Raw genomic sequence first — 24,948 nt, forward strand, 5'->3', positions numbered from 1 at the left:
TGGGCTCTCGAAGTGAGGTGATGTGAATGCAAAAAAGAGTATTTTATGTCCCAGTTATTTCAAATAGAAGTAAATGGAAATTCAGGGTGCTGAATACTGCAGATACTAAGTATGATTCAGCCCAAATGATGTTCTCCAAATTTGGCGCATAACACAAAACTGAACAAGAGCTACTGGACTCTAGCAAGAGCTACAATGACTATCCTGTTTCATTTACAAGAAGGAGACAGTAGGGAAAACACAGAAAATCTAACACTTATGCAAATACGTAGCCTAATACCCAGTGAAGTACATGGGACATGATGCAGTAGAATTAAGGTCAAAGCCTCAGTGAGTCAACAAATAAATTGTGAGAATGCAGAGGAAGGAGAGAACTATGTAGACCAGGCATGGGCAAACTTGGGCTCTCCAGGTGTTTTGGAGTTCAACTCCCACATTTTCTAACAGCCTCAGGCCCTTTCCTTTCCCCCCTCAGCCACTACATCCAACATCACAGTGGTATGACAGACCCTTCTTCTCCTTCACAGGTCCTGAAGAATTCAATTAAAATTTTATTACTCACCTTTTGTCCAAGCTGTTGATTCTCATTTTGCAGTTCCACAAATTTAATACTATTCTCTTCAGTGGTTACAGATGCATCCCTGAGGTCCTGGATGATATTCTGCAAGCTCTGGTTATCCTTCTCAAGCTTCAAAATGCGACTTGATGCACATTCGTTCAGTTCGAAGACAAAAGACTTCCTTGCTGTTTAAATACAATGTTCTGAACATCAATTTCGAGCATTTGTGTAAATGGGGCTCAACTTCCAGGATCATAAAACAATTCCTTAACAATGTAAATCCATGTATTTATTTGTACTTCAACAGATTTGCTGAACTAAGTGGCATCCTCTTGGAAAATAAGGAAACAAAAACAACTCGCCCAACTATTGCCAAATACATGTTGCAACCCTTGTCTGAAGAACTGAATTTATTCTCATCTGTAAACTTCATTTTGACTCAAATATCTATGTGTGTATGTTGAAATTCAAAATTAGTAGCAGGTCCAGGCTCCCGTAGCAGTAGGATGAAGATCTGACCTAGATTTTAGTCCAGACTTCAAAGAAGCTTTTCAAAATGTGCAGTATTGTTTGATGTGAGTTTCATGTTGCCAAAGGGTTACACTGACTTTCCTTAATATTGGTGCTGATGACTTCCTCAGTTTGCTTACTGTGATTTTTAGAAGAGTTGGCACGATGTATACATCAGTTCACTAGGTCACCACCGTATTTTTAAAAAGTGAAAAGCTCTACATGTAAACAGAATATGCATTATCTGCATTTAAGTCTGAATTTTTCACCTGAAACCATTTGCTTTATAAATCATGGACAAAAGGTTAGTGCCTGGCGACCTACAAAACTACAAGCTCTTTTCTGAGGACAGAAGCCAAAGGAGATTCATCATTGAGAAAAAGATTCCAATGGATACAGAATTGCTGTAGTAGTTTCAGCAATGGGACTTATGTTTTTATGTTCATGTGGTATTATGTTCAAATTGCTGTATGGTTTTAACTGCTGTATGTTTGCTGTGGTATTGGAAACCACCTTCTGAGTCCCTTGAAGAGATAGGGTGGTATATAAATAAAGTTTTATTTTGTATTATTATTTAACTCTGGAGACCAGGATTTGAATCCATCCCTGCTAATGTATGGAAACCCACTGGGTGATCTTGGGCAAGTCATATTCTCTCAACCTCAGGAGTATGCAAAAGCAAACCTCCTCTGTAGTAGTTTCAGCATTAGATTACAACTCTGGAGGCCAGGATTTGAATCCTACCCTGCTAATATATGGAAACCCAAATGGGTGACCTTGGTCAAGTCATATTCTTTCAACCTTAGGAGCATGCAAAGCAAACCTCCTCAGAAACTCAAAACAAACCTATGATAGTGGGTTTCTGTGAGTTTTCCAGGCTGTATGGCCATGTTCCAGAAGCATTCTCTCCAGACGTTTTGCACACGTCTATGGCAGGCATCCTCAGAGGTTGTGATCTCTGCTGAGGATGCCTGCCATAGATGTGGGCAAAATGTCAGGAGAGAATGCTACTGGAACAAGGTCATACAGCCCGGAAAACTCACAGCAATCCAGTGATTCCAGCCAGAAAACCTTCAGCAACACATCAAACCTACAGTAAATTCACTTTATGGTGACCATATGTCCGAAACAACTTGAAGGTACACAACAACAACATGCTTATTATAGAAACCTTTTTATGTTGTTGTTGTGGGTTTTTTTGCTAGTAAAAGAAAATTAAACTGACCAGAGAAGTGGCATTATTCCAAGAATGACAAACCACTTGGTGTCACTTACTGTCTGAGAGATCGGTGCTCTTTGACAGCTGCTCCAGTTCTCTGCCCAAGTGAACGGACTCATTCATGCTTTGTTTCTGTGCAATCTCCAGCACCATATTCTCTTCCAGCAGCTCTTCAATTCTCTTTTTGTCAGTATCTCTGTCCTAAGGTGGTGACATACAAAAAGGGAAAGCTGGTTTATTATTCATTAAGGACCTAAATGTCGCTCACAAGATACCTGCCAGTTATCACTACCCTCAAGGAAAGACAATGGTGTTTAAACCAAGACCCAAATAATTAGAGTTTAAGCTTACATTTTGGTTGAAATATGAGTTTTAGAAAATGTTATTTCTTTAACTTCTGCATTTAGATTAGATTAGAATGAACAAAACTTGATAAATGAGGAAAATCTTATAGGTGAAAGAAATCTTACCCTAATAGCAACTTATTAATAAATCTCAGCCTTTCAATTTCTGTATAATATGTAGGAATAAGATACATAAAAATTAGCTCGTCTGCTGTCAGTCCTCTAGATATTTTGGACTGCAGTTCCCATAAATCCTTGACCATTCTATCTGGGTTCCAAAGATAGCTTTATCTTCTGCTAAGATATATACAGGAGTTATTCTGCCTCCAAAATATACATTTAATGCCCATTGATTAAAGACACCAAACCATACCAGTTCTATGTCATGAAGTTTTGATTTCAACTGCAGATTTTCCTTTTCAAGTTCATGCAACTTGTCGCCACGAGCTCTTGAAATCATCAGTTGTTCTTCTAGCATTGTCTTGGTTTCGATTAGTATGATATTGTCTTCCCTAAGTTCCTTCAGATTTAAAAATATATAAAATTCAAGATGACTGCATTATAGTTTCAAATACCAAATATTTTTTCGGTATCTAACAGTTTAATATTAAATTAATATAAACAGCACACTAGAAATAAAGATATTTTTGTAGCTATCTAACTTAGTAGGTCACCAAAATATGGCATTTTTGAAGTGGAACTTGCATTAAGACAAATAACACACCTTGCAGGGCACTGAGTTAGCAAACTGATTGTTTTAAAGCTACAACTGGGCAGGAAACAGCATGCTAATGACAACTGGCGGCCTTGATAAGAATGAATAAAAATCTTCACCCCCTCTCTTTTTTCCTATGAGAAAGATTAAGACAATACAACGAGGAAGGGAAGGAATTTGTTGGTTGTTTTTCCGTTGAAATTTAGATTCCCCTTCCCACAGGCTTATATTTCCAAAGTCAGGTTGAGTTTAGAGCATCTCAAAAGAACACTCTGCTAAGGAGAAATAGTTGTCTTACACAGCACTTGAAGCATATATTCATTTTATCATCACAACACAGTTTTATACTGTGTTGTGCGTTTGCAAGCAAGCCCCAAATAGTTCAGTAGACTTTACTCAGGTCCTCACCAAGCCACAAAACTCAGCGGATATTGGGTCTCCTTAGCTATTTTACAGGGCGGAGATGGAGAGCTAAAGAGACTGTCTTTAGTTCAGTGGACAAAAGACTGGGCACAAATATAACCAGTAAGGTAAAGGTAAAGGTTTCCCCCTGACATTTATTCGTGTCTGGCTCTGGGAGTTGGTGCTCATCTCAATTTCTAACCTGAAGAGCCAGCATTGTCTTTAGACACCTCCAAGGTCATGTGGCTGGAATGCCATCACCTTCCCGCTGGAACGGTACCTATTGATCAACTCACATTTGCATGTTTTCGAACTGCTTGATTGGCAAAAGCTGGGGCTAACAGTGTGAGCTTACCCTGCTCCCCAGATTCGAACTGTCAACCTTTCAATCAGCAAATTCAGCAACTCAGTGGTTTAGCCCACTGTGCCACTGGGGCTCCAGTAAGTAAAGTGCTAAAATCAGAACCATGTTGGTATTTCATGACATGGTCTCCTAACTCTGTGATATCCCAGCTTCAAAAGATATGTTTTTCTAAAAAGAAAAAGTAGTGTAGACATTCAAAGTCATTGTGCCACAGGACTTCAGTCCATGAAGGTCCAGTTCTTGCATTGACAGTCAAGGCTAAATGACACCATTGATTTTTCCTCACCCAGCATGGATGGCATATTAGTGCTAGGAATTATGCACCTCTCAGATTCCAATAGTAGGGAATGTCTGCCATTGCAATATAACAACATCTTGGTTGATTATCACTCCAAATATATGTGAAGAACTTATCTTTTCCTTCCTGTCTCCCATGAAAGGCCCTCATGGCTCCCCAAAATAGCGGAGCGGTGGAACCAATCCTTTGGATTCTGGCCACTAAGTATCTCAGGGTTGTAGTCTTAACATGGTTTCTTATAGCATTAAGGAAATGAAATCTTAAATAGGACATCTTAATGGACGAGTTGGTTTTGTTGTGGTGGGACAAACTTCAGAGAACCTTCCCAGAGAATGGGAAATAAGGAGAATGGAAACCTAAGGTTCACTGAAGTCCACTCACATCATGGGAAGTTATGGTTTATTGTGCTGTTCAAAACAGTTCAATGTACACTTTTACTCTCAAGTGTTCTTTGTTTGCATAACTAGTGTTCCATGGTTACAGAGGCATTGAGCTAGCACACACCATGCCTTTAAGTGTTTGACCAACCATTTCAAGCATTATCTTGACCACAGCATTCAAGCAAAAGGTTAAGCCATGCCAATATGGCAACAAAAAAGACAAATAAATAAAAATCACTACTTTTATTGAACAGCACAATAAATAGCCTATTTCTTCACTCTTTCTCCCACCACAATATCTCAGAAAACTAGACAACAGAAATAAGTGCAGCATAATTTCTGTTCTGTGACAGGCAATGCCCTACCATTTATCTTTTTTCGTGTCATGTATTGCAGATGTCCTGGTAGTCTCATTGCAAGTTTCTCTTTCTTTGTGGACAAAATGTATTGATGAAATCACTCCGTGAGATCCTTGTGATCAAATGAAAGGTTTTAGGCTTTCCCCTGACATTAAGTTTAGTCATGTCCAATTCTGGGGGTTGGTGCTCATCTCAATTTCTAAGCCGAAGAGCCGGCATTGTCCGTAGACACCTCCAAGGTCATATGGCCGGCATGGCTGCATGGAGTGCCATTACCTTCCCGCTGGAGCGGTACCTATTGATCTACTCACATTTGCATGTTTGGCAGAAGCTGGGGCTAATAGGGGGAGCTCACCCCGCTCCCCAAATTTGAACTGCTGACCTTTCGGTCAGCAAATTTAACAGCTAAGCGGTTTAATCCACTGTGCCACTAGGGGCTCCAATCAAATGAAACTCTTTCGGAAAACATTCCCTATGGCACTGTCTCCACAGAGGCTCAGCTGAGGATCGTATCAGTGTGAAATAAGTAGTAAAACAAACAATACAGGCATGAAGGTTTATTATCTTCTTCAATTAACAAAGAAAAACAATTAATCGCAATTGCTTGTGTACACTAACTTTCTTTGCTTCTAGGTGGGAACTGTTTTGTTTTATATCACAGCAGGGGGAGTTGAAATGAAATGCTAAAGGAGAACGAACGGGCATGATTTTGAAAGCTGAATATCCCTGTTCACTTTTATTTCACTTCACTCTCCATGGTTTGCTTCCAGTGATTCTAGGACTGATGTTTCTAGGATTTCCTCAGTTTCCACAAGAACCTAGTCTCCAGGAGCAGCACAGCACTCAAAGGAGAGGAATGTTGCGAAAGATTTATGATGGGCTGGAATACCCTCCTTGGAGGAAATATATTAATGCTGCTGTTTTCTGCATTGCTGGAGCAGCAAACACAGTGGATCTCACAGCAGGGCAAGCAAGAGACTGCATGCACCTTGCTGTTCTGTGGAAAGTTAATCTTATTAAAACCGTGCTCCATTTTCTCTTGAAAACGAAGTAACTTTGAAAGGAAAGCAATGTTAATATATTGAAGCATAAATACTTTTCTCAGATGAACTTGCACCTTTGGGATGTGAGCACCATATTCTGCTACAAGAAAAGTGACAATTTTGCTGCAGAGGAAGGTGAGTTGAGCAAGCCCTCATCATGACTGCCTTCCATCTGGAAGTATATGGCCTTGTTGCGAAAGACCATGCAGACCCAGGATAGGACTCTACAGCTGATTACGGACCCATCGGCAAGACTCTTGAATTGGAAGACAACCATACTCGGCCACGAGGGATCACCGGTGATGATGGTGGTGGTGATGCCTGTTCTGTGAGAGTCACCCACGGAGCCCTTGGGACCCTCCTTGATCCCAATCTACAATCTTCGATATAGTGAAGAATATATTGCCACGGTGGTGCAATTGGTTAAACCCTTGTGCTAGCCTGAAGGTTGGTGGTTTGAATCCGCCAGACGGGGTGAGTTCCCGTCTGTCAGCCCCAGCTTCCAATGTGGGGACATGAGAGAAGCCTTCTACAGGATGGTAACACATCTGGGCATTCCCTGGGCAACGTCTCTGCAGACGGCTGATTCTCTCACACCAGAAGCGACTTGCAGTTTCTCAAGTCACTTCTGACATGATTTTAAAAAAATCTGGGATGAACAAAATCAATCCAACAATCACACCTCCAGAAACCAGCAGAGGGAGCTTTTTCTTTTTAAAAGAACAATATTCCCCTCACTTTGTTTTGTTGGAAAACTACACTTTTAGAAACCCACATGTGACCTTTCAGTTATTTCTGATTTAGTCTTCAGGAAGAGCCAGAAGGGTGAAAAACGAGGTACAGTAGAGTCTCACTTATCCAACATAAATGGGCCGGCAGAACGTTGGATAAGTGAATATGTTGGATAATAAGGAGAGATTAAGAAAACGCCTATTAAACATCAAAATAGGTTATGATTTTACAAATTAAGCACCAAAACATCATGTTATACAACAAATGTGACAGAAAAAGTAGTTCATTACACATTAATGCTATGTAGTAATTACTGTATTTACGAATTTAGCACCAAAATATCACCATGTATTGAAAATATTGACTACAAAAATGCGTTGGATAATCCAGAATGTTGGATAAGCGAGTGTTGGATAAGTGAGACTCTACTGTACCTGCAATCTCCCAGGCCCTCTTCATTTGCTCAACCCTATTCTACAGGCAGAAACCCCGGTGGTGAAGTGTGTTAAAGCACTGAGCTGCTGAACTTGCAGACCGAAAGGTCCCAGGTTCAAATCCCGGGAGCAGAGTGAGCACCCGCTGTTGCTCCAGCTTCTGCCAACCTAGCAGTTCAAAAGCATGCCAATGTGAGTAGATCAGTAAGTACCGCTCCAGCAGGAAGGTAACGGCGTTCTATGCAGTCATGCCGGCCACATGACCTTGGAGGTGTCTACGGACAAAGCCAGCTCTTCGGCTTAGAAATGGATGAGCACCAACCCCCAGAGTCAGGCATGACTGGACTTAACGTCAGGGGAAACCTTTACCTTTACCTATTCTACAGGCAAAAAGGGTCCCTTGAAATCTTGCGATACTCATTATTAAATTTTCAAAAACTAAGTTGGTGCATTTACATAAAACAAAAAATAAAGTAGATCTTTTACTACTGGGAATTTTGGATTATAAGTAATAAGCAATAACACAGAATGTTAGTTTGTGTTTATCTGATCATTCATGCTGAGCTCCTCCAGTAAAAAGAAAGTGGTTCAAGTGACCAGAAACATATCTGGCAGAAAAATCCATTGCTACATCTGAATACAAATTCCCGGTTTAACCTTCTTATCAAACGCCTGATATTGCAGCCATGCCGTGAAGCTGACAAACCCAGGCTAGTCAGAAAAAAAGGCAAGCGAGACATCTGTGTTTGGATATAATAATATCCAAATAATATAATAATAATAAATCTCATGGGACCAATTTCCTCATGTTTTAGGCCCAGGACAGGTCTCTTTTGAAGTAACTTCTAGCTTTGAAAAAGACCTCTCAATCACTAAACAGTTCTGAAATGGAGTTCAGAGATCGCCTTTGAGATTTCAGGACAAAATCCAAAAAGTCTGTTATGTGATTATAGAGTATACCACTGTAGTCATTGTATAAAATGAAACAAAATCTCATAGCTATTATGAAATAACTTCTAAATTAAGTGAAAGCAGTGGTGCAATATAAACAAACACTGCCTGCTGTTATAATGAGTACATCTGCACACCCATTTGCTATCAATAAGACACTGCAATGCTAAGACACTACGACACTAAATCATGGAATTTTTGTTCTATTACAGCAGGCATGGGCAAACTTGGGCCTTCCAGGTGTTTTGGACTTCAACTCCCACCATTCCTAACAGCCTCAGGCCCCTTCCTTTTCCCCCTCAGCCGCTTAAGCGGCTGAGGGGGAAAAGGAAAGGGCCTGGGGCTGTTAGGAATGGTGGGAGTTGAAGTCCAAAACATCTGGAGGGACCAAGTTTGCCCATACCTGTCCTACAGTGAAAATGATGATAGCATTACTGGTGTCCCAGCCCTCCCCTTGACTTGCCTCCATGCGTGCTTTGTAGAAATCCACATCATGCAGCTTCTCCTTACACCGGACCAGCTCCATCTCTAGTCTTTCTACTCTGTTCGCTTTTTCTCTTAAGGAATCCAATTCATCTCTGTAGGCTCGAGCAGAGCGAGCATCCGCCATGAGATTTATGTTCTGAGCAGAAATAAGAACAAACAACAACTTTAATAACATGATTTACTGATGAATGATATATATTGATAGCAAGGCATAACACGAGCAAGAAACAATTCTAAAGTTACTTAGTTGCATTTTAGTAAAAAAGCTATTATACATAAGAGAAGAAGTGTTGTGAACTCACAGTGATGTTAGGCTGAATGAGCATTCAATTTCATAATGGAAAGGTAAAAATTCCAACAAGTCTTGGCATGTCAGTGAGCTATTTATTCAGAGCAACAACTGTTTAGCAACCAGTGCAGTGGCAAATTCTAGAGTCCTGACCTATTAAAATATTCTAGTACCAAACTCAGTTACGATTTTCCGGTTTGTATGAAACAGTGCAGGTTTGCCAACTTGCTGAAAGGGATTGGCAAAAGAGCTGGATCAAAGAGCTGCCAATATTCCATATTCCTTAATTATTCCTTTTAGTAACATAACTGCATCTTGGCTGAACCATACTAAAGGTCCATCCAGTGTTATACTTCACATATGGCTAACTAGTTTCCTCTTAAGCTGAATTTATATATTTATTTTATTTAACCATTTATATTCCAGCCTTCTCACCCCGAAGGGGACTCAGGGCGGAGCACAATATATATACAGCAAACATTCAATGCCAGAGCATAAAATAAACCATAAATATACATACACACAAAAATCAGTTATCTTCACATTAAAACCATTATTTAAAACCATCACATATATTTAAACCCCTTTAAAGTGATCTATGCTGGCATTCACAACCACATCTTAAGGCAGTTAATTTTTACAAAATTTGGAAAATAACTTTTATTGTGAGAACTTCACAAAAGCCTTCAACAACACAACTTCGAAAAAGTTCTCCAAGCTTTGACTTCAAGAAAAATCATGTGAAGAAGTACTTTTGAGGTTCTACAAAGCCCTAGGGGGGTGGCGTCATATAAGTTTAAATAAATAAATAAATAAATCCTTGCATATCCCACACATGTTTATATATATTGTGTCTCATATATATTGAGGCTGTTGTACTTTGGAGATATCATGGAACAATATAATTCCCTGGGAAAGATGGCAATGCTGACTAAAACAGAGATTAGCTGAAAAGAGGAATGCTTTATTACAGGTAGATTGACTCAATCAAGGAAGTTTGCAAAAACTGAGAAAGGCAGTCAATGTCCTAGAATCCTAGAGGTCTCTCATTTATAGGGTCACAATAAGTCGAAGTCAACTACAAGGCAAATAACAATACATATTCATACAAGCACACATGTATTCTAAAAGAAGTGTTCTAAAATGGCAAATTATACCTTCCTCCGGTATAATTCAATAGCTCTCTATCATCATACTCTTACCTCTTGCTTTATCTTCTGCAATTCCAAGACTAACTGATCGACTTCATGTCTTGTGTCAACAAGTTGCTCTGATTTTTCTTCCCTGCAGATTTCAAAGAAGTTGGATTAAAGTTATTAAGCCAGTTCCTGAAACCTTCAATCCTCTCTTTCTCTTTATACTATGTATCTCTCTATTCATCCATCCAACATTGATGGTTTTAGAAAATCTCTTACACACATACACAAATGTGTACATCAAGGCAGAATAACCCACAATATCTACTTTGAACTGGGTTATCTGAGTCCAGACTGTCATATATCCAAGTTCAAAGCAGATAATGTGGGATTTTATTCAGGTGTGTGGAAGTGGCCTCAGTGTCTAACTTCCCCATATGAAACAAGGAGTGGATGTTCTATTTGCAGTCTCCACATCATCACAAACTCAGGGTCCCATCATTCATAGCAGATCTTTCACATGTTTATCATTACATATCATTAGGTATATATCTTCTGCTCACTTCTCTAAACGTATTTTAATAATACAGTAGAGTCTCGCTTATCCAACCTCCACTTATCCAACAGTCTGGATTATCCAATGCAGTCTGCCTTTTAGTAGTCAATGTTTTTGTAGTCAATATTTTCAATACATTGTGATGTTTTGGTGCTAAATTCATAAATACAGTAATTGCTACATAACGTTACCATGTATTGAACTGCTTTTTCTGTCCATTTGTTGTAAAACATGATGTTTTGGTGCTTAATTTGCACCAGCCTGTGCCCGGGCTGTGGCGCAGGCTGGTGAGCAGTCAGCTGCAGCCAGCTGCAACAAATCACTCTGACCAAGAAGTCATGAGTTCGAGGCCAGTTCGAAACTGCGTTTGTCTCTGTCTTTGTTCTATGTTAAGGCATTGAATGTTTGCCTTATATGTGTAATGTGATCCGCCCTGAGTCCCCTTCGGGGTGAGAAGGGAGGAATATAAATACTGTAAATAAATAAAATTAATTTGTAAAATTATAACATAATTTGACGTTTAATAGGCTTTTCCTTAATCCCTCCTTATTATCCAACATTTTCGCTTATCCAACATTCTGCCGGCCCGTTTATGTTGCATAAACAAGACTCTACTGTATACAGAGAGAGAAATGAAAGTAGAAGCTAGAAACAATCTTTAAAAATGGAAGGGGGTGGGAGGGAGAAAGACAGATGGAAAGGGATGTATACTCAGGCTCCAAATTTTGTTTTTTTATTAGGAAATAAAAGCTGGAGAAATGAACTGCTGTATTCTGGAACATGTCCAAACATAGGGCTGCCAGTACAGATCAATGTATTGAAGCTAAAAGCAGTGCACTCTGCAAGCAGCTCTATATTAGTGGAGGACACGAAGAGGCAACAGTTCCCTAGCAATGGCTTTAGTGTCAGTACTTACAGCTCCTGCCTGATCCTCCTTAGTTTAGCCTTTGTGTCTGCAAGCTCCACGGACAGATGCTGTTTGTCCTCATTGGAGAGGCGGCTGGCTGGGTTTGGGGAAGAGGTTGGGCTTGACGCTTTTAGAGGGCTTGGAGGCTGTTGCGATTGGAGGTAATCTCTCTCCTGGGTGAGATCAACAACGAGCTGGAAACAAACAGCAACAAAATAAACAACAACAAATCCAAAAAGAAATGTCATAAATGAAGAACATAAGTAGTTATAAAAGGATCTCATACTTACAATTTTTCTATCAGTTAAGATCTGGGCATGGAACATTTAATAATATAAGCACATAATGAAGTTACATAAATTATAGTCATATAATATAGACCAACAACCTAACACAGTAGGTTATTTAACATGCATGTTTAGTAATATCAACATGCATAGGCAGGTTTCTGCCCTAAGGAGACTGATGTTTAAACCTCAGTCCCAGGACTAGAGGGCTGAAAGACAAAACAAAGACAGCAAAAGAGTATAGGGAAGAAGATTTTTTCATCATTATTACATGTGTTCAGTCAATTTTGAACTGTGAATTTTAAATTTGCCATCTATTACTACTGTGTTGTCGAAGGCTTTCATGGCCAGGATCACAGGGTTGTTCTTTCGGGCTGTGTGACCATGTTCCAGAAGTATTCTCTCCTGATGTTTCGCCCACATCTATGGCAGGCATCCTCTGCCCGAAAGACATACAACAACCCTATTACTACTGTATTTTAATCTTTGTACTATGTGTTTTGACATATGTATTTACACTAAACGTGTTTTAATATATGCACTTTATTATGTATATGTTATGTTGATATGTTTTGCCTGTGCTATGCCCCACCTCGAGCCGAAGGAGAGGTGGGTAACAAATAAAATTTATCACCATCATCATCATCATTATTACTTAGGGATCATTATTTCCATGTGAAAAGAGCTCATAATTTGCGACACAGACATAGAGACCAATATTTTGAAATCAACACTTATTTTCAAGGAAAAGAGGTGTTTGGACTCCAACCCAGCAAGAAAGCAATGCTACCCATCTCATACCCATAAAGGAGGGGGAAAGCATAAGCATACATCCTTATTACGAACCATTTTAGGAATACTTCAAATAGAACAGATTTCACATAAAGGCAGGATATCTGAACAGCAAATCAAATGGAATCTGGGAATAAAATGGCATGTCTAATGATCATTCATGTGTGTAATTATGTCAGCATGTGGCGTGTGCAGGCAATATGGGGGGTGGTGATAATGTGCTATTATCAAAAATAATGGATCATTCAGTCGAGACCATAAGGGCCATCCCCTGCTATGCATAAAAACACACACATCCCAATTCAAAAATTGTAGCATTTTGCATGCATGTGTTTTATAAAATCTTCAAATGCTTCTCGGGAAGGCTTTCTAAAGAATTTGAGAACTATGCTTGATTTTCTCCCAGGCTGGAGACTCTTATCTAAATCTGAAATCTTTGGAAATGAACATGCATATTTTCTTTCCATAATTCTGGCGCAGTTACTAAAATATATGTTGTTTCCTTCTAAGGTCCTTTATATGACTGAAAACTTCAGCTCTTAATGAAAACAGTATGAAAGATAATCTTGGGATAGATTTGTGTGGAGATGCTCTTAAAAGGCCATTGAATATAATAGTAATTTACCAATGTACCTCAAGATCATTTTTCATGTTATTTCACTTCAGCTTTTATTAACATAAATATAATGACATAGCTGACGACTTTCTCCCAAACAACCTACACTGTTGTCTCTCAATATGGTCCATATAGAAGACTACAGAAGCCAGTTTCAATTCTCATGGTCTCTTTTCTGCTCTTTGCTCTTCCACAGTTGAAGGTATATATGATGCTAGGAGTACAAAGGATTCTCCTCATTCCTTTACAACAGTGTGGTCCAACCGCATGTGGCCCACCAATTCATTTTTGTTGGCCCTGGCCAGGGCCGTAGCCAGAAAAATTTGGGGGGGGGGGTTTAACCCCTTACACACACCCCTCCCCGCTACAAACCTGTCAATATCTGCTTGAAATAGTGCCTGGAGGGACTCTTAATGTTTTGTGTCTCATAGACTTAGCATGGGGATTTGGTTAACCAGTTAAAATTCATGAGTAAAACAGGTTTTTTTTAATAACCTGAAAAATTTCAGGGGGGGGGGGTTGAACCCCTAAAACCGCCCCCTCGCTACAGGCCTGGCCCTGGCCCTTCTTACTGGAAAAATATTTTAATTTAACATTTGGAAAAAAATTGTTTACCCTTCTTACTGCTTTAAGTTTTTAAGAAATGGACATATAACGGCCATATTGAAGCCTCACATTCCTATACTAAAGTTTGATTGGCCCTCAGGTAACTAAAGGTTGGACCACACTGCTTTACAGCAAAGCTGCAATTAGATGTGACTGCAACACAGACTGGCTTCTTTAAATGTATTTAACAGGTGTAGAAGAGTCTGCTTCTGAGATCCAGTGTGGTATACAGGAAAGGAGATTCCACCTGAACATCAGGAAGAGCTTCCTCACTGTGAGGGCTGTTCGACAGTGGAACTCTCTCCCCCGGGCTGTGGTGGAGGCTCCTTCCTTGGAGGCTTTTAAGCAGAGGCTGGATGGCCATCTGTCGGGGGTGCTTTGAATGCGATTTCCTGCTTCTTGTCAGGGGGTTGGACTGGATGGCCCATGAGGTCTCTTCCAACTCTACTATTCCATGATTCTATGATTCTATAGTGGTTTCAGGATTGGAAAAAGTCTCAGGGAGACAAGGGTTCAAATCCCCATTATGCCATGGAAACCCATTGGGTGACCCTGAGCAAATCCCGCTCTCTCAGTCTTAGAGCAGTGGTTCTCAACCTGTGGGTACCCAGATGTTTTGGCCTTCAACTTCCAGAAATCCTAACAGCTGGTAAACTGGCTGGGATTTCTGGGAGTCGTAGGCCAAAATACCTGGTGATCCACAGGTTGAAAGCCACTGGTCTTAGTGGAAGGCAACAGAAAATCTCCTCTGAACAAATATTCCCAAGAAAACCCCACAACAGCTTCACCCTAGGGCAGTGGTTCTCACCCTGGGGTCCCTAGATGTTTTTGGCCTACAACTCCCAGAAATCCCAGCCAGTTTACCAGCTGTTAGGATTTCTGGGAATTGAAGGCCAAAAACATCTGGGGACCGCACCTTGAGAACCACTGCCCTAGGGTCGCCATAAATCAGAAATGACTTGAAGGCACATAAGAAAAACAAGCTCTATCGTCACCTCTCAGCACACATCCCCATAACTTTTTTTCTTAAGTGTTTTCCTTTCTGGTGAAATGACATACCAGAAGTGAACCCAAGGTGGGAGAAAAGTGCTGGAACTGGGGAGAAGGACACTGTAGGGAAGTGGGAAAGAGTGTGTATTTAGCACATCCACTCATGTATCTCCTTGTGCTTAAAATATCTTTAAAAAACCTTCTATACACTCCCTGACATTATTTGGCAAGGAAAAAAGAAAAGCTTAAACGGTACCAAAGTTGAAATAGAAGATGCCTCCATTCTAAGAGCATAGAAAGGAAATGGAAATCAGGATGAGTTGAATAGACAAGTAATTTCAAGGGAACCTACAGATTACAAAAAAGGTGATAGAACCAGATGGCACCACTTTCAGCTGTTGATTGATGTCATATTTTTGTATACATCAACATACAAAAACTTCCAGATAGACTGAAATAAGGTCTTTCCTCTCAGATAAGCCCGTTAATCCTAAAGAACATTTCTCAAGGCACATTTTACCAGGGAAAGAACTCAAAAATACGGATTTCCACCTGCAATTCTGAAATACTCCAAAATTTTGATATCCTCATATGTACAATATATAGAATAACTCAGATGTAAGAGAGAGAGATCTCTGAAACCAATAAACTATTTTGAATTGTTTAATGCAGAGTGTGAAAATGTCATTATTCAGAAACAAATCTATCGAAGTTTCACAGCCAGCCTGACCTCATGATTTAATATAAACGCAAAGACAGTTACTACTCCTTTTTTGTTCAATTAGAACAGAGCAAATTCAAATTAAAGCTATATTGTGCTATCCTTCCAGCTGACATTTAAGGGAAATCTTTATGTGGTCAAAAGTCAGAAGACAAATGCAAGGTGATACATTGTATGAACAGTATTATATTAAAGAGATGATAGAAATCACATTGACCGTACTTCTGTGCACTCATCTCTCTCATCAATCAGCCTCTTAAGGTGGAAAACCATGCTTCTGGACAAGGAGTCCAGCTCTTCTGGGGCCACATCTGGCAGCTCCAGCCACTGCAGGTCAAATACATTCTCCTGGTTATGTGTTACCTAAAAGCAACAAGAAAAACACAAAATTAGTTTATTGACAGATTGAGATGCCACTTGATAATGACAAAATAAAGGATTCTTCTTTTCAGGATTTGTCTGAAGAGTACATTTTTGGTCTGACAGTGCTTTTAATCTATATATTTGATGACTTCATCCAAATGTTTTTAGTCCCATTGAACTTAAAAGGACTCTTTTCATTAAGTCCAGGATTGTGAGCAAAGAAGATAAACACATTCCAAAAGCCACCCATAGCAACCTCTGCATGAACTAAAGTACTATCTGCACCATACAGTAAGACTACTTGGGCTTTCTTTATATTACTTTGTCAATTTTTCTTCCTGAACCTGACATTGGTCTCCATACTAATTTCAGCCCTAATAGTTGAGAAACCACTTTAAATTGTCTAACAGCACAATAGTAACTTACAGATTCCATTCCAACATTGCAAAACAAATAAACTGGGGAAAAAGTTCAGCTGTAATCAACCTCTAGACAGTGTCTCCTCATTTTACTATTAACCTCAAATGAATACTTGTAACATTTCTCATCCTTGAAGAAGGATGTGTTGACAAATCATGACATCTTGCCAAAAAATTAGTCGACTGCCACAAGACTTTTCACATCGTGAAAATTTTGTTTTAGCAAAAAGCAAATCTAAGCAAACACACTGGACAAAAATACATAATGTTGAACAAAATACAATGACTTTGCACAAAAATATTCATTCTGTAGAAAAACTATTTGTGTGCAAACTAAATTTTCATTAAAAGTTTCCAATTGTGGAAAAAAATGAAAAAAAAAACAACATTTTTGTTCAATTAGAAAAAAACATGAAGAGAAAGCTCTAAAAATTCTTCCTTCTTTTCTGACAGAAAATAATTAAGCAGATTTACATCTCTACTCAGCAAATGCATAGCTTGAATCTGAAACGTAATCATTAGATATAACAGAGATAAAGAAGTTCCATTAGAAGGTTTTCAAGTTTCAAAATGCTCATAACTCTCTTAGAAATGGTACAAGATGTGCTTCAGTTTTAAAAAGAAGATATACTAGAGCAGAAAGCTGGCATGGAAGCTCTGCCATTCGCCTGTAAAGAATGCCCTAATCCTTTGATGTTAGGTTACATAGATAGCATGCACAGGGATAGGACACGGTGAAGAAAAGTGTTGGATATATAATCTGAAACACAGATTATATGTATGTTGCATATGTATCAAGAGACAGTGCCAGGATCATTGGGACCCTATGTATAAACAATTATGCATTCCAAGTCTAATTAGTATCTAGCTTTCCACAACTGTAGTTTTAATTGATTAATATGTTCTCTCTAGGAAACTCTAGATCTGTGGTTCCCAACTCTTGGTACTTCAGGTGTTGGACTTTAGCTCCCACAATTCTAAGATGGCTGGGATTTCTGGGAATTGAAAGTCCAAAACATCTGGAGTACCAAAGGTTGAGAACCATTGCTCTAGATCCTTCAGGTCGTTATGGTGGACATAAGATTTCTAGAGAGGTATACTTTCAGATTAAAAATAGTTTTTAATTTATCGTTTTTCCATTTCCACATTGGTCCTCTAACTCTCGCGAAACTGGAGGATTTTATGTATATTTCTCAAAGACATTTTAATGACTCAAAAACATCACTACTTAATCATCAGAGTAGTGATAGAGTTGTTCTCTAATAACAGTGAAGTGCATATATCTTTAGTCACCAATCCAGAAAAATTTCTTCAGATACCAGCAATCAAAACCCAGCAAGAACTTAGTATGTTAGAATAAGCTTAAGAACTAGATACTCTTACCTCTTGAATGTGTGAGACGATCGAAGCCTGAGTTTCAATATCAAGCTGTTTTATCCTTCCAATGTACTCTTCCTTCCTCTCACACTACAAAAAGAACAAAAGGACACACACCACTTCTATAAATGCTTATTAGGCATCAACACTGCTATTATTTTAACTGATTCTGAAGATCTCAGGTGAAATCACAAAGAGGTTTGTATCAAAATGGGGAAAGGAGAAAATAGGTAATTAAAGAACATTTTTATTTCAGTTTCCACTAAAATTCTGAAAGCAATTTACAATACCCCCAAAATGCAATTAAATCAATCAAGTTTTTTTTAAATGGGCAATGATTGATTTAATTGAAGTTACAGAAATATTAAAAATTACTGGTAAAGATCAACAATATAGAAAACAGTTGGCAAGTGGTAGGTCCAGCTGGAGGTGGAAAACATCATATACTGAAAGCTCATCTGATCACAATGGGAAATAATTCCACAGTGAATAGTTTCTGCCCTGCACTGAAGACACATGAATCTCACCTGTTCATGGCATAGGACACAAGGCTTCCTCCAGTACACAAAGGCATAATCCTTATTCAGAGTAAATTGTTCCTGTATTTTCAATACTAAAACCTTTGTGGCTACACAAAATATAAAATCCATGAAATAATTATACTAATATCTGTTTCAAAAAGAAAACAGATTCCATTAGAAAGAACTTCCTGATGAGCAGAACAGATTGGTTCAGATAGTGGCGGACTCTCCTTCTTTGGAGGTCTTTAACAAGATCTTGGGTGGCCATCCTTCTGGAATAGCTTAGTTGTGTCTTCCTGTATAGCAGGGGTTGTACTAGATACCCTTTGTTGTCCCTTCCAACTCCTCAATTCTATGAAAAATTATGAGGGTAAGAGGTCAGGGCTTCAGTCTTGAAATGCTCAATACTAGTGCTCACACTGTTAGGCAACAAAAAAAATCTGCTTTTGTTCCATCTTACATTTTGTTCTTCTGCATCAAATGCGAGATACGGTTTATATGAAAACTGTATTAAAGCAACATTTACTTATGGGGAACATTTACTGTAACCTTTTCCCACCCTAAAGTTCAATTCAATCTGTGCAACATCCAAATCATTTAGCACAATGGTATCAAAAACACCCAAACTTATTGGATTATGACGGTCTCCGTAACGTTTTAAAATGGTTTGTTTGTGAATTACACCCAGGACTGTGACAGGCAATTTTCCAACAGATATTGCAATGGAATTGTAAGCACTGTCCAAAGTAGCTGTGGGAACATTTGCATTTAAAATGTAGTAACAATGAACAAATCAAAAGTCAAGAGATGAAAGCACTGTCCTGGTATAATTTGCCTGATAAAGCAATTCAGGATTCAATGTCCAAAGTCTGAAAAGTTAAACAGTAGAAACAAGATCAAGTGTTGTCTAATTGGCAAGATTTCAATTGATTAAGGTAGCCCAAGCATGGGCAAACTTCTGCCCTCCAGGTATTTTGGACTTGAAGTCGAAAACACCTGGAGGGCCAAAGTTTGCCCACGCCTGAGGTAGCCCAAAGTGGAATTCCACACACCCAGCTTTAGAAATCTGGTTCCTTCAGGATAGTTATCACATACTAAAGCCATACACTCCTCATCTATCAGCCATCCAATCTTGGAGTCAAGTATTTCTACTTCTTTCTTCTTTCAGGTATACGTATTTGCACCCATTGATGGATCACAGCATTTAGTCTGGAGGAGCTGGTCTCCTAAGGGACATAAGCTCCAAGGACAGATGCTGCCCTATGCCACCAATTCTTGGAAAAAGGATTTCCAAAGCCTCCTGATGCTACTAGCTTTATCATTATCTTTCTGTCCAGGGGATCTGCTTTCTTGACCATCAGCAGAGAAATACTTCTCTTTTTGGCTAAGCATTTAATTTTTAAATTCAGATATAGCTCACTGCTGGATTTATCTTCTCTTTCAACTCTTTTTTACTATGTTGATTCATTTTATTACTATTATTATCAATTGCAATTTTTAATCAAATGCTTGTGCTAATCAAAAAACTATGCTAATGGATAGTACATTTGTGGACAGAACAATCAAATACTTGTTGTAATGCTGAGCATTAGTCACACATAAACAATATTATTGGTGATACATTGCTGTAACCTAGTACAATGAGAATATACATTCAATTAATACTATTTTGTTTGTATACTATCAAAAAAACACCCCAACAACAGTATAATATGAACAGCTCTGTCTATTATCATGGATTGTCCGCCCTCTTTGGAGGGACACTTATACTATTATAATTAGATTATATTGCTAATAATTTTTAAATGTAAGTCAAGTAGTATTTAGGAGTAAACTTACCTGTACAGCACAACCCAAGACCAGCAATAGCAGTTTCTTAATTTCATCCATGCTTTTACCTAAGAGGCAAAAACAAATCATCAGCAGAGAAATGATAAAGATTTTGATGTTCTGAATGTCAAGAGATTTCTAAATTAGGTAGAATTTGAATATGGCAGCATACTTTTACTCTAGCTCCAGGTTTTGATTGTAATAAACAGGATTCTGCTTCACATTTTAGTTTTTCTGTTTGACAATTTAACAGAAAATACTTCAAACCCAAATATTGTAAATATTATTAAAGGCTCAGAAAGCTAATGGCAAACAATAGCAAATATAGTAAACAAACACTAAACTTTACAGATTTGGTGAATACACTTCCGTATGCATATTTATTTTTGAAGCAGTATATAAAAGGCTTATTTCCTCAGACCATATGTGTTTTTACCTGCTTGTTCAAAAAGTACATATGTTTTCCAGGTTCAGCGTCTGAATATAGTGCTTTGATTCTTTGCAATTTATAGTCAACCCTCCACATTTGCTGTGTTTAGGTGCACAGAACCATTTCAAAAGCGGAGACTATTTGAATAAAAACACCCTTTTTAAAAAGTCTGAGAGAACACTTTTGGAGGAAGCTCTAGTTCTTCAATCCTGAGTGTATGGTCAACTTCCAGTGGAATGTTGTGTTGGGGAACCTAGAGCAAAGCTTTCCAAACATTTTATGTTGGTGACATACTTTTTACACATGCATCACTTTGCAACACAGTAATAGACTTTTACTAGCAAATGAGAGGTTAAAGCAACCCCCTTATATGAGATATAGATACAGTAGAGTCTCACTCATCCAACATAAACGGGCCGGCAGAACATTGGATAAGCCAATATGTTGGATAATAAGGAGAGATTAAGAAAAAGCCTATTAAACATCAAAATAGGTTATGATTTTACAAATTAAGCACCAAAACATCATGTTATACAACAAATTTGACAGAAAAAGTAGTTCATTACACATTAATGCTATGTAGTAATTACTGTATTTACGAATTTAGCACCAAAATATCACAATGCATTGAAAACATTGACTACAAAAATGTGTTGGATAATCCAGAGCGTTGGATAAGTGAGACTCTACTGTACATGTATAAATAGTAATAATGAAATGTATGAGGACAAAACAAACCTGAAGGTACTCAAGTTAATCAAGGTAAATCAAATTAATTAACTTAACCAGCAAAGGTTACAATAACTGATTAACCTACATTCACATGACCCACCTGCACACTGCGTCTGACACACTAACATGTTGTGACATAGTTTGGAAATCTCTGACCTAGAGATTCCTAGAGAGGTATTCACTCTAGTAACATTATTAATTACCCAAGGAAAAAAACTAGATGATAAATCATTAGGTTCAATCCCTAAATTACAACTGTTGTGCTTTCACTGCCCTCCCAAATGATTTGGTAATTGTAATGTCTTCTAAGCTTTGTTGATGACGGCCAACTTAGATGATTTTAAAAAGGGATTAGGCAAATGTATTGGAAGACATGACTAGTGAGAACTATACTCCCTCCCTCTCTCTTTCTCTCCTTGCTTATATATTTCCAACTGGGACTTGCATAAACGAAACACCATTGATTTTAACCCTTTTTATCATCTAAATAAAAAACGCAACACAGGTTCCATAATTGAGTGTGCATAAATTATTTTGATTCCCACCGCTATGAATTCCTAATTAATTCAACCATCTGTTTTATTCATACACACACACAGTAATCATATAGCTATGGACAAGACAGATAATCTGCTTAAGTGTCTTCCTGAATCAGGGCCAAAATATGGATCACCCTTCACAATCTAAGGAATTTAATTTACAAAAACTACAACAACCTTATTCTTTTATCATTCTTCCATTACTCTTTTGGGAAATAAACATTAAGATTCAGGGGCTTATATCTTGCAAAAAAAAAGGATGCACTAAAAGCATGTTTTGAATTTACCTATAGAGGAAGTGAATGATCTATAACAGTGGTTCCCAAACTTTGGTACTCCAGATGTTTTGGACTTCAGCTACTAGAAATCTGACTGTCTGGCAGGTCAGCCAAGGCTTCTGGAAGTTGAAGTCCAAAGCACCTGGAGGACCAAAGTTTGGGAATCACTGATTGTATTTATAAGCAGCCAATGAACATGAGGATATAAATGGTTCAGAGGCCAACCACATTCATTGTTGAGGTGCAGCCCAGACAGAGAGACAGATTATGGGTGCATCTACACTGTAGAATTAATGCAGTTTGAGAACACTTTATCGGACATGTCTCACTGCTATGGAATTATGGGAGATGTAATTTGGTGAAACGGCAGCACTCTTCAGCAGAGAAGGCTAGAGACTTTGTAAAAATACAATTCCCACAATCCCTTACCATTGAATCATGACAATTAAAGTGGTGTTGAATTCTACAATGTAGACTGCACACTTTCTCTTTGATGTAACTGTGACCAAACTGAACAGCAAGCATCTCTTTCACTTACAGGTGCAGAACACCTCACCAATACAGGAAAATGTTTATGACAATAGAGTTTTTTTTTTACACAAATTGCTATTATTGGCTTTCATGGTCAGAATCACTGAGTTGCTGTGAATTTTTTGGCCTGCATGGCCATGTTCCAGTAGCATTCTCTCCTGATGTTTCACCTGCATCTATGGCAAGCATCCTCAGAAGTTTGTTCAGAGATCTGTTGGACACCACGCTAGCCTCATTTCCAACAGACCTCTCAACAAACTTCTGAGGATACCTGCCATAGATGCAGACGAAATGTCAGGAGAAAATGCTACTGGAACATGGCCATGCAGCCCAAAAAACTCACAGCAACTCAGTGATTCTGACCATGAAAGCCTTCGACAACACATTATTGGTTAGATTACTGGAAAACAGGAAATCTAAAGACACCGAAATAGGGCTTCTAATCTTTGCATTTCACACATGTGACACTTGATTTGGGAAATCTTCTTCCCGGGGCTTCTTGATTGGCATTTGGCTTCATTTGGTACCAGGCTGAAATCTGGCTGTTCACCAACACTTTTGAACATGGCAAAGAGAGGTTTTGTTTCTCTACTGATATCTTAGATTTTATTTTAAAACATTTCCAATATCCCTTTTTTGAGCAGGTTTTCTAATCAATTTTAAATATGTAAAATAATATTGGCATGCCAGTGGATCTTTCCATATTAAAATTATATGGCTTGCTGTAAGGCACTGCAGAATTATCTATATTGAGTTACTATAGTTCTCTCCTGCCTTTAGATGTATATTAGATTATTTTCCCTCCATGCTTAATTTTAAAGCAACATTAAAAACAGATTGACTTTCACCTGCAGTTATTTTAATCAGAGAAAGGGTAACCTATAGATAAAGGAAGGGGGAAAGCTACACATTAAGGAAATAAAAATCACTTTAGATGTAATCTATATAAAGTGAATTTAATGTATACTAAGTGGTTTCAAGCACAGCACTTATAACCAAGAACCATGGCAAGCTTTAATAATATACCATGATTATACCTCTAATTTGAAGGAAATTGTTTCAATCTTTGTGGCTTCCATTGAACCACTGATGCTCAAGTGACAGACTGTACAAAAGAATTTTTTGCTAGACATTATTGGCGATTATTAGAGGCACGTTTAGAAATGTAAGACATACAATGAAATAGATGGCAGCTCTCTAAAGATACTGTCTGCTTCTGTTGAATCTTGATTGCATATCAAATACTAAAGCTTCCAAATAACATTGCATTTTAGCAGTTATATTGATTTCTTGCATTGTGTACCCTCTTATCTATCAACTTGCTAGAAAATATTTAAGACTATAGAGTATTTCAAAATGTCAGTGCTCATAGTTTAATTTCTTACTTAGATTTTGGTCCACTGTAATATAAAGGCTGCCCTTGAATCAATGTTCCCTGGATAAACTTGAAAGGTTCGCCTCCTTCTGTTTACACAGAGACAAACAAGCAAACAGAAAATCTAATTAATAAGATTCAGTGACAAGAGCTGGCTTGAGTTAACACCTACCCAGACGGCACCATATGCCATCCATAACATCAAGAGCAGCATTGCCACAGCAGACATTTTGCACCGGGCTTTAATGTCTACATTTGCATGAGTGGGATGCTTGCTCCGTAGTGCAGCTGAGACGGTGAAACCATACTGATAATTAAACGATAGTTGTGTCTTTTGTGCTGCTGAAAGACGTCAGGCGAAAGCCACAGGAGACCAAGTTCTCCGCTTCTGAGTCAAGCGGCAGAACAAGCAGGTGGCAGGCAGGCTTCCTAACCAGGCCACACCTTCACCCTGAAAACCCAGCCAAATAGGGGGAAATTAATCGTCTCCAGCACCACGTCACATTTACTACTTCAGGCCAATATAATGTGGCGTTAAATGATAAAGTGTTTCATTTTATCTCTTGATAACTGAAATTATGGAAGAGGACGAGATGACATCTTGACAAATATCTAAACCAGATGCAGGAAGGAAGTCACATTTGGGGTTTTTTCTTGCAGTACATTAATAAAGAGAGTCCTGAAAAGAAGATTAAGCACTTTATTTGTGACAGGAAAAAGAGGTCCCGAGAATATGAATCTTTCTCTCTTTCTCTTTTTGTGTGTATAAATAAAAGAGGTTTTGTACATTTCTGTATTTGCTGGCTACTTTAGGGTTAAAAATGGAATTATGCAGTGCAAGATAACACTTTCTTCCA

At 38.4% G+C, this 24,948-nt stretch overlaps 1 protein-coding gene across 2 annotated transcripts in view; it reads right to left on the minus strand.

Moving 5' to 3' along the window:
• The window catches only part of ccdc88c (coiled-coil domain containing 88C), a 127,332-nt gene that overhangs the window by 36,354 nt on the left and 66,030 nt on the right, over nt 1-24,948 (minus strand). For both annotated transcript variants that reach the window (XM_062968409.1, XM_062968410.1), the window contains exons 5-13: nt 20,216-20,274; nt 17,862-17,945; nt 15,919-16,059; nt 11,694-11,878; nt 10,288-10,369; nt 8,774-8,932; nt 3,006-3,152; nt 2,345-2,489; nt 563-744 (exon numbers count right to left, since the gene is read on the minus strand). In XM_062968409.1, the coding sequence (XP_062824479.1) occupies nt 563-744; nt 2,345-2,489; nt 3,006-3,152; nt 8,774-8,932; nt 10,288-10,369; nt 11,694-11,878; nt 15,919-16,059; nt 17,862-17,945; nt 20,216-20,274 (1,184 nt within the window). The remainder of the gene's footprint in view (nt 1-562; nt 745-2,344; nt 2,490-3,005; nt 3,153-8,773; nt 8,933-10,287; nt 10,370-11,693; nt 11,879-15,918; nt 16,060-17,861; nt 17,946-20,215; nt 20,275-24,948) is intronic.

This window comes from Anolis carolinensis, chromosome 1 (assembly GCF_035594765.1).
Source record: "Anolis carolinensis isolate JA03-04 chromosome 1, rAnoCar3.1.pri, whole genome shotgun sequence".
Taxonomy (NCBI): Eukaryota; Metazoa; Chordata; class Lepidosauria; order Squamata; family Dactyloidae; genus Anolis; species Anolis carolinensis.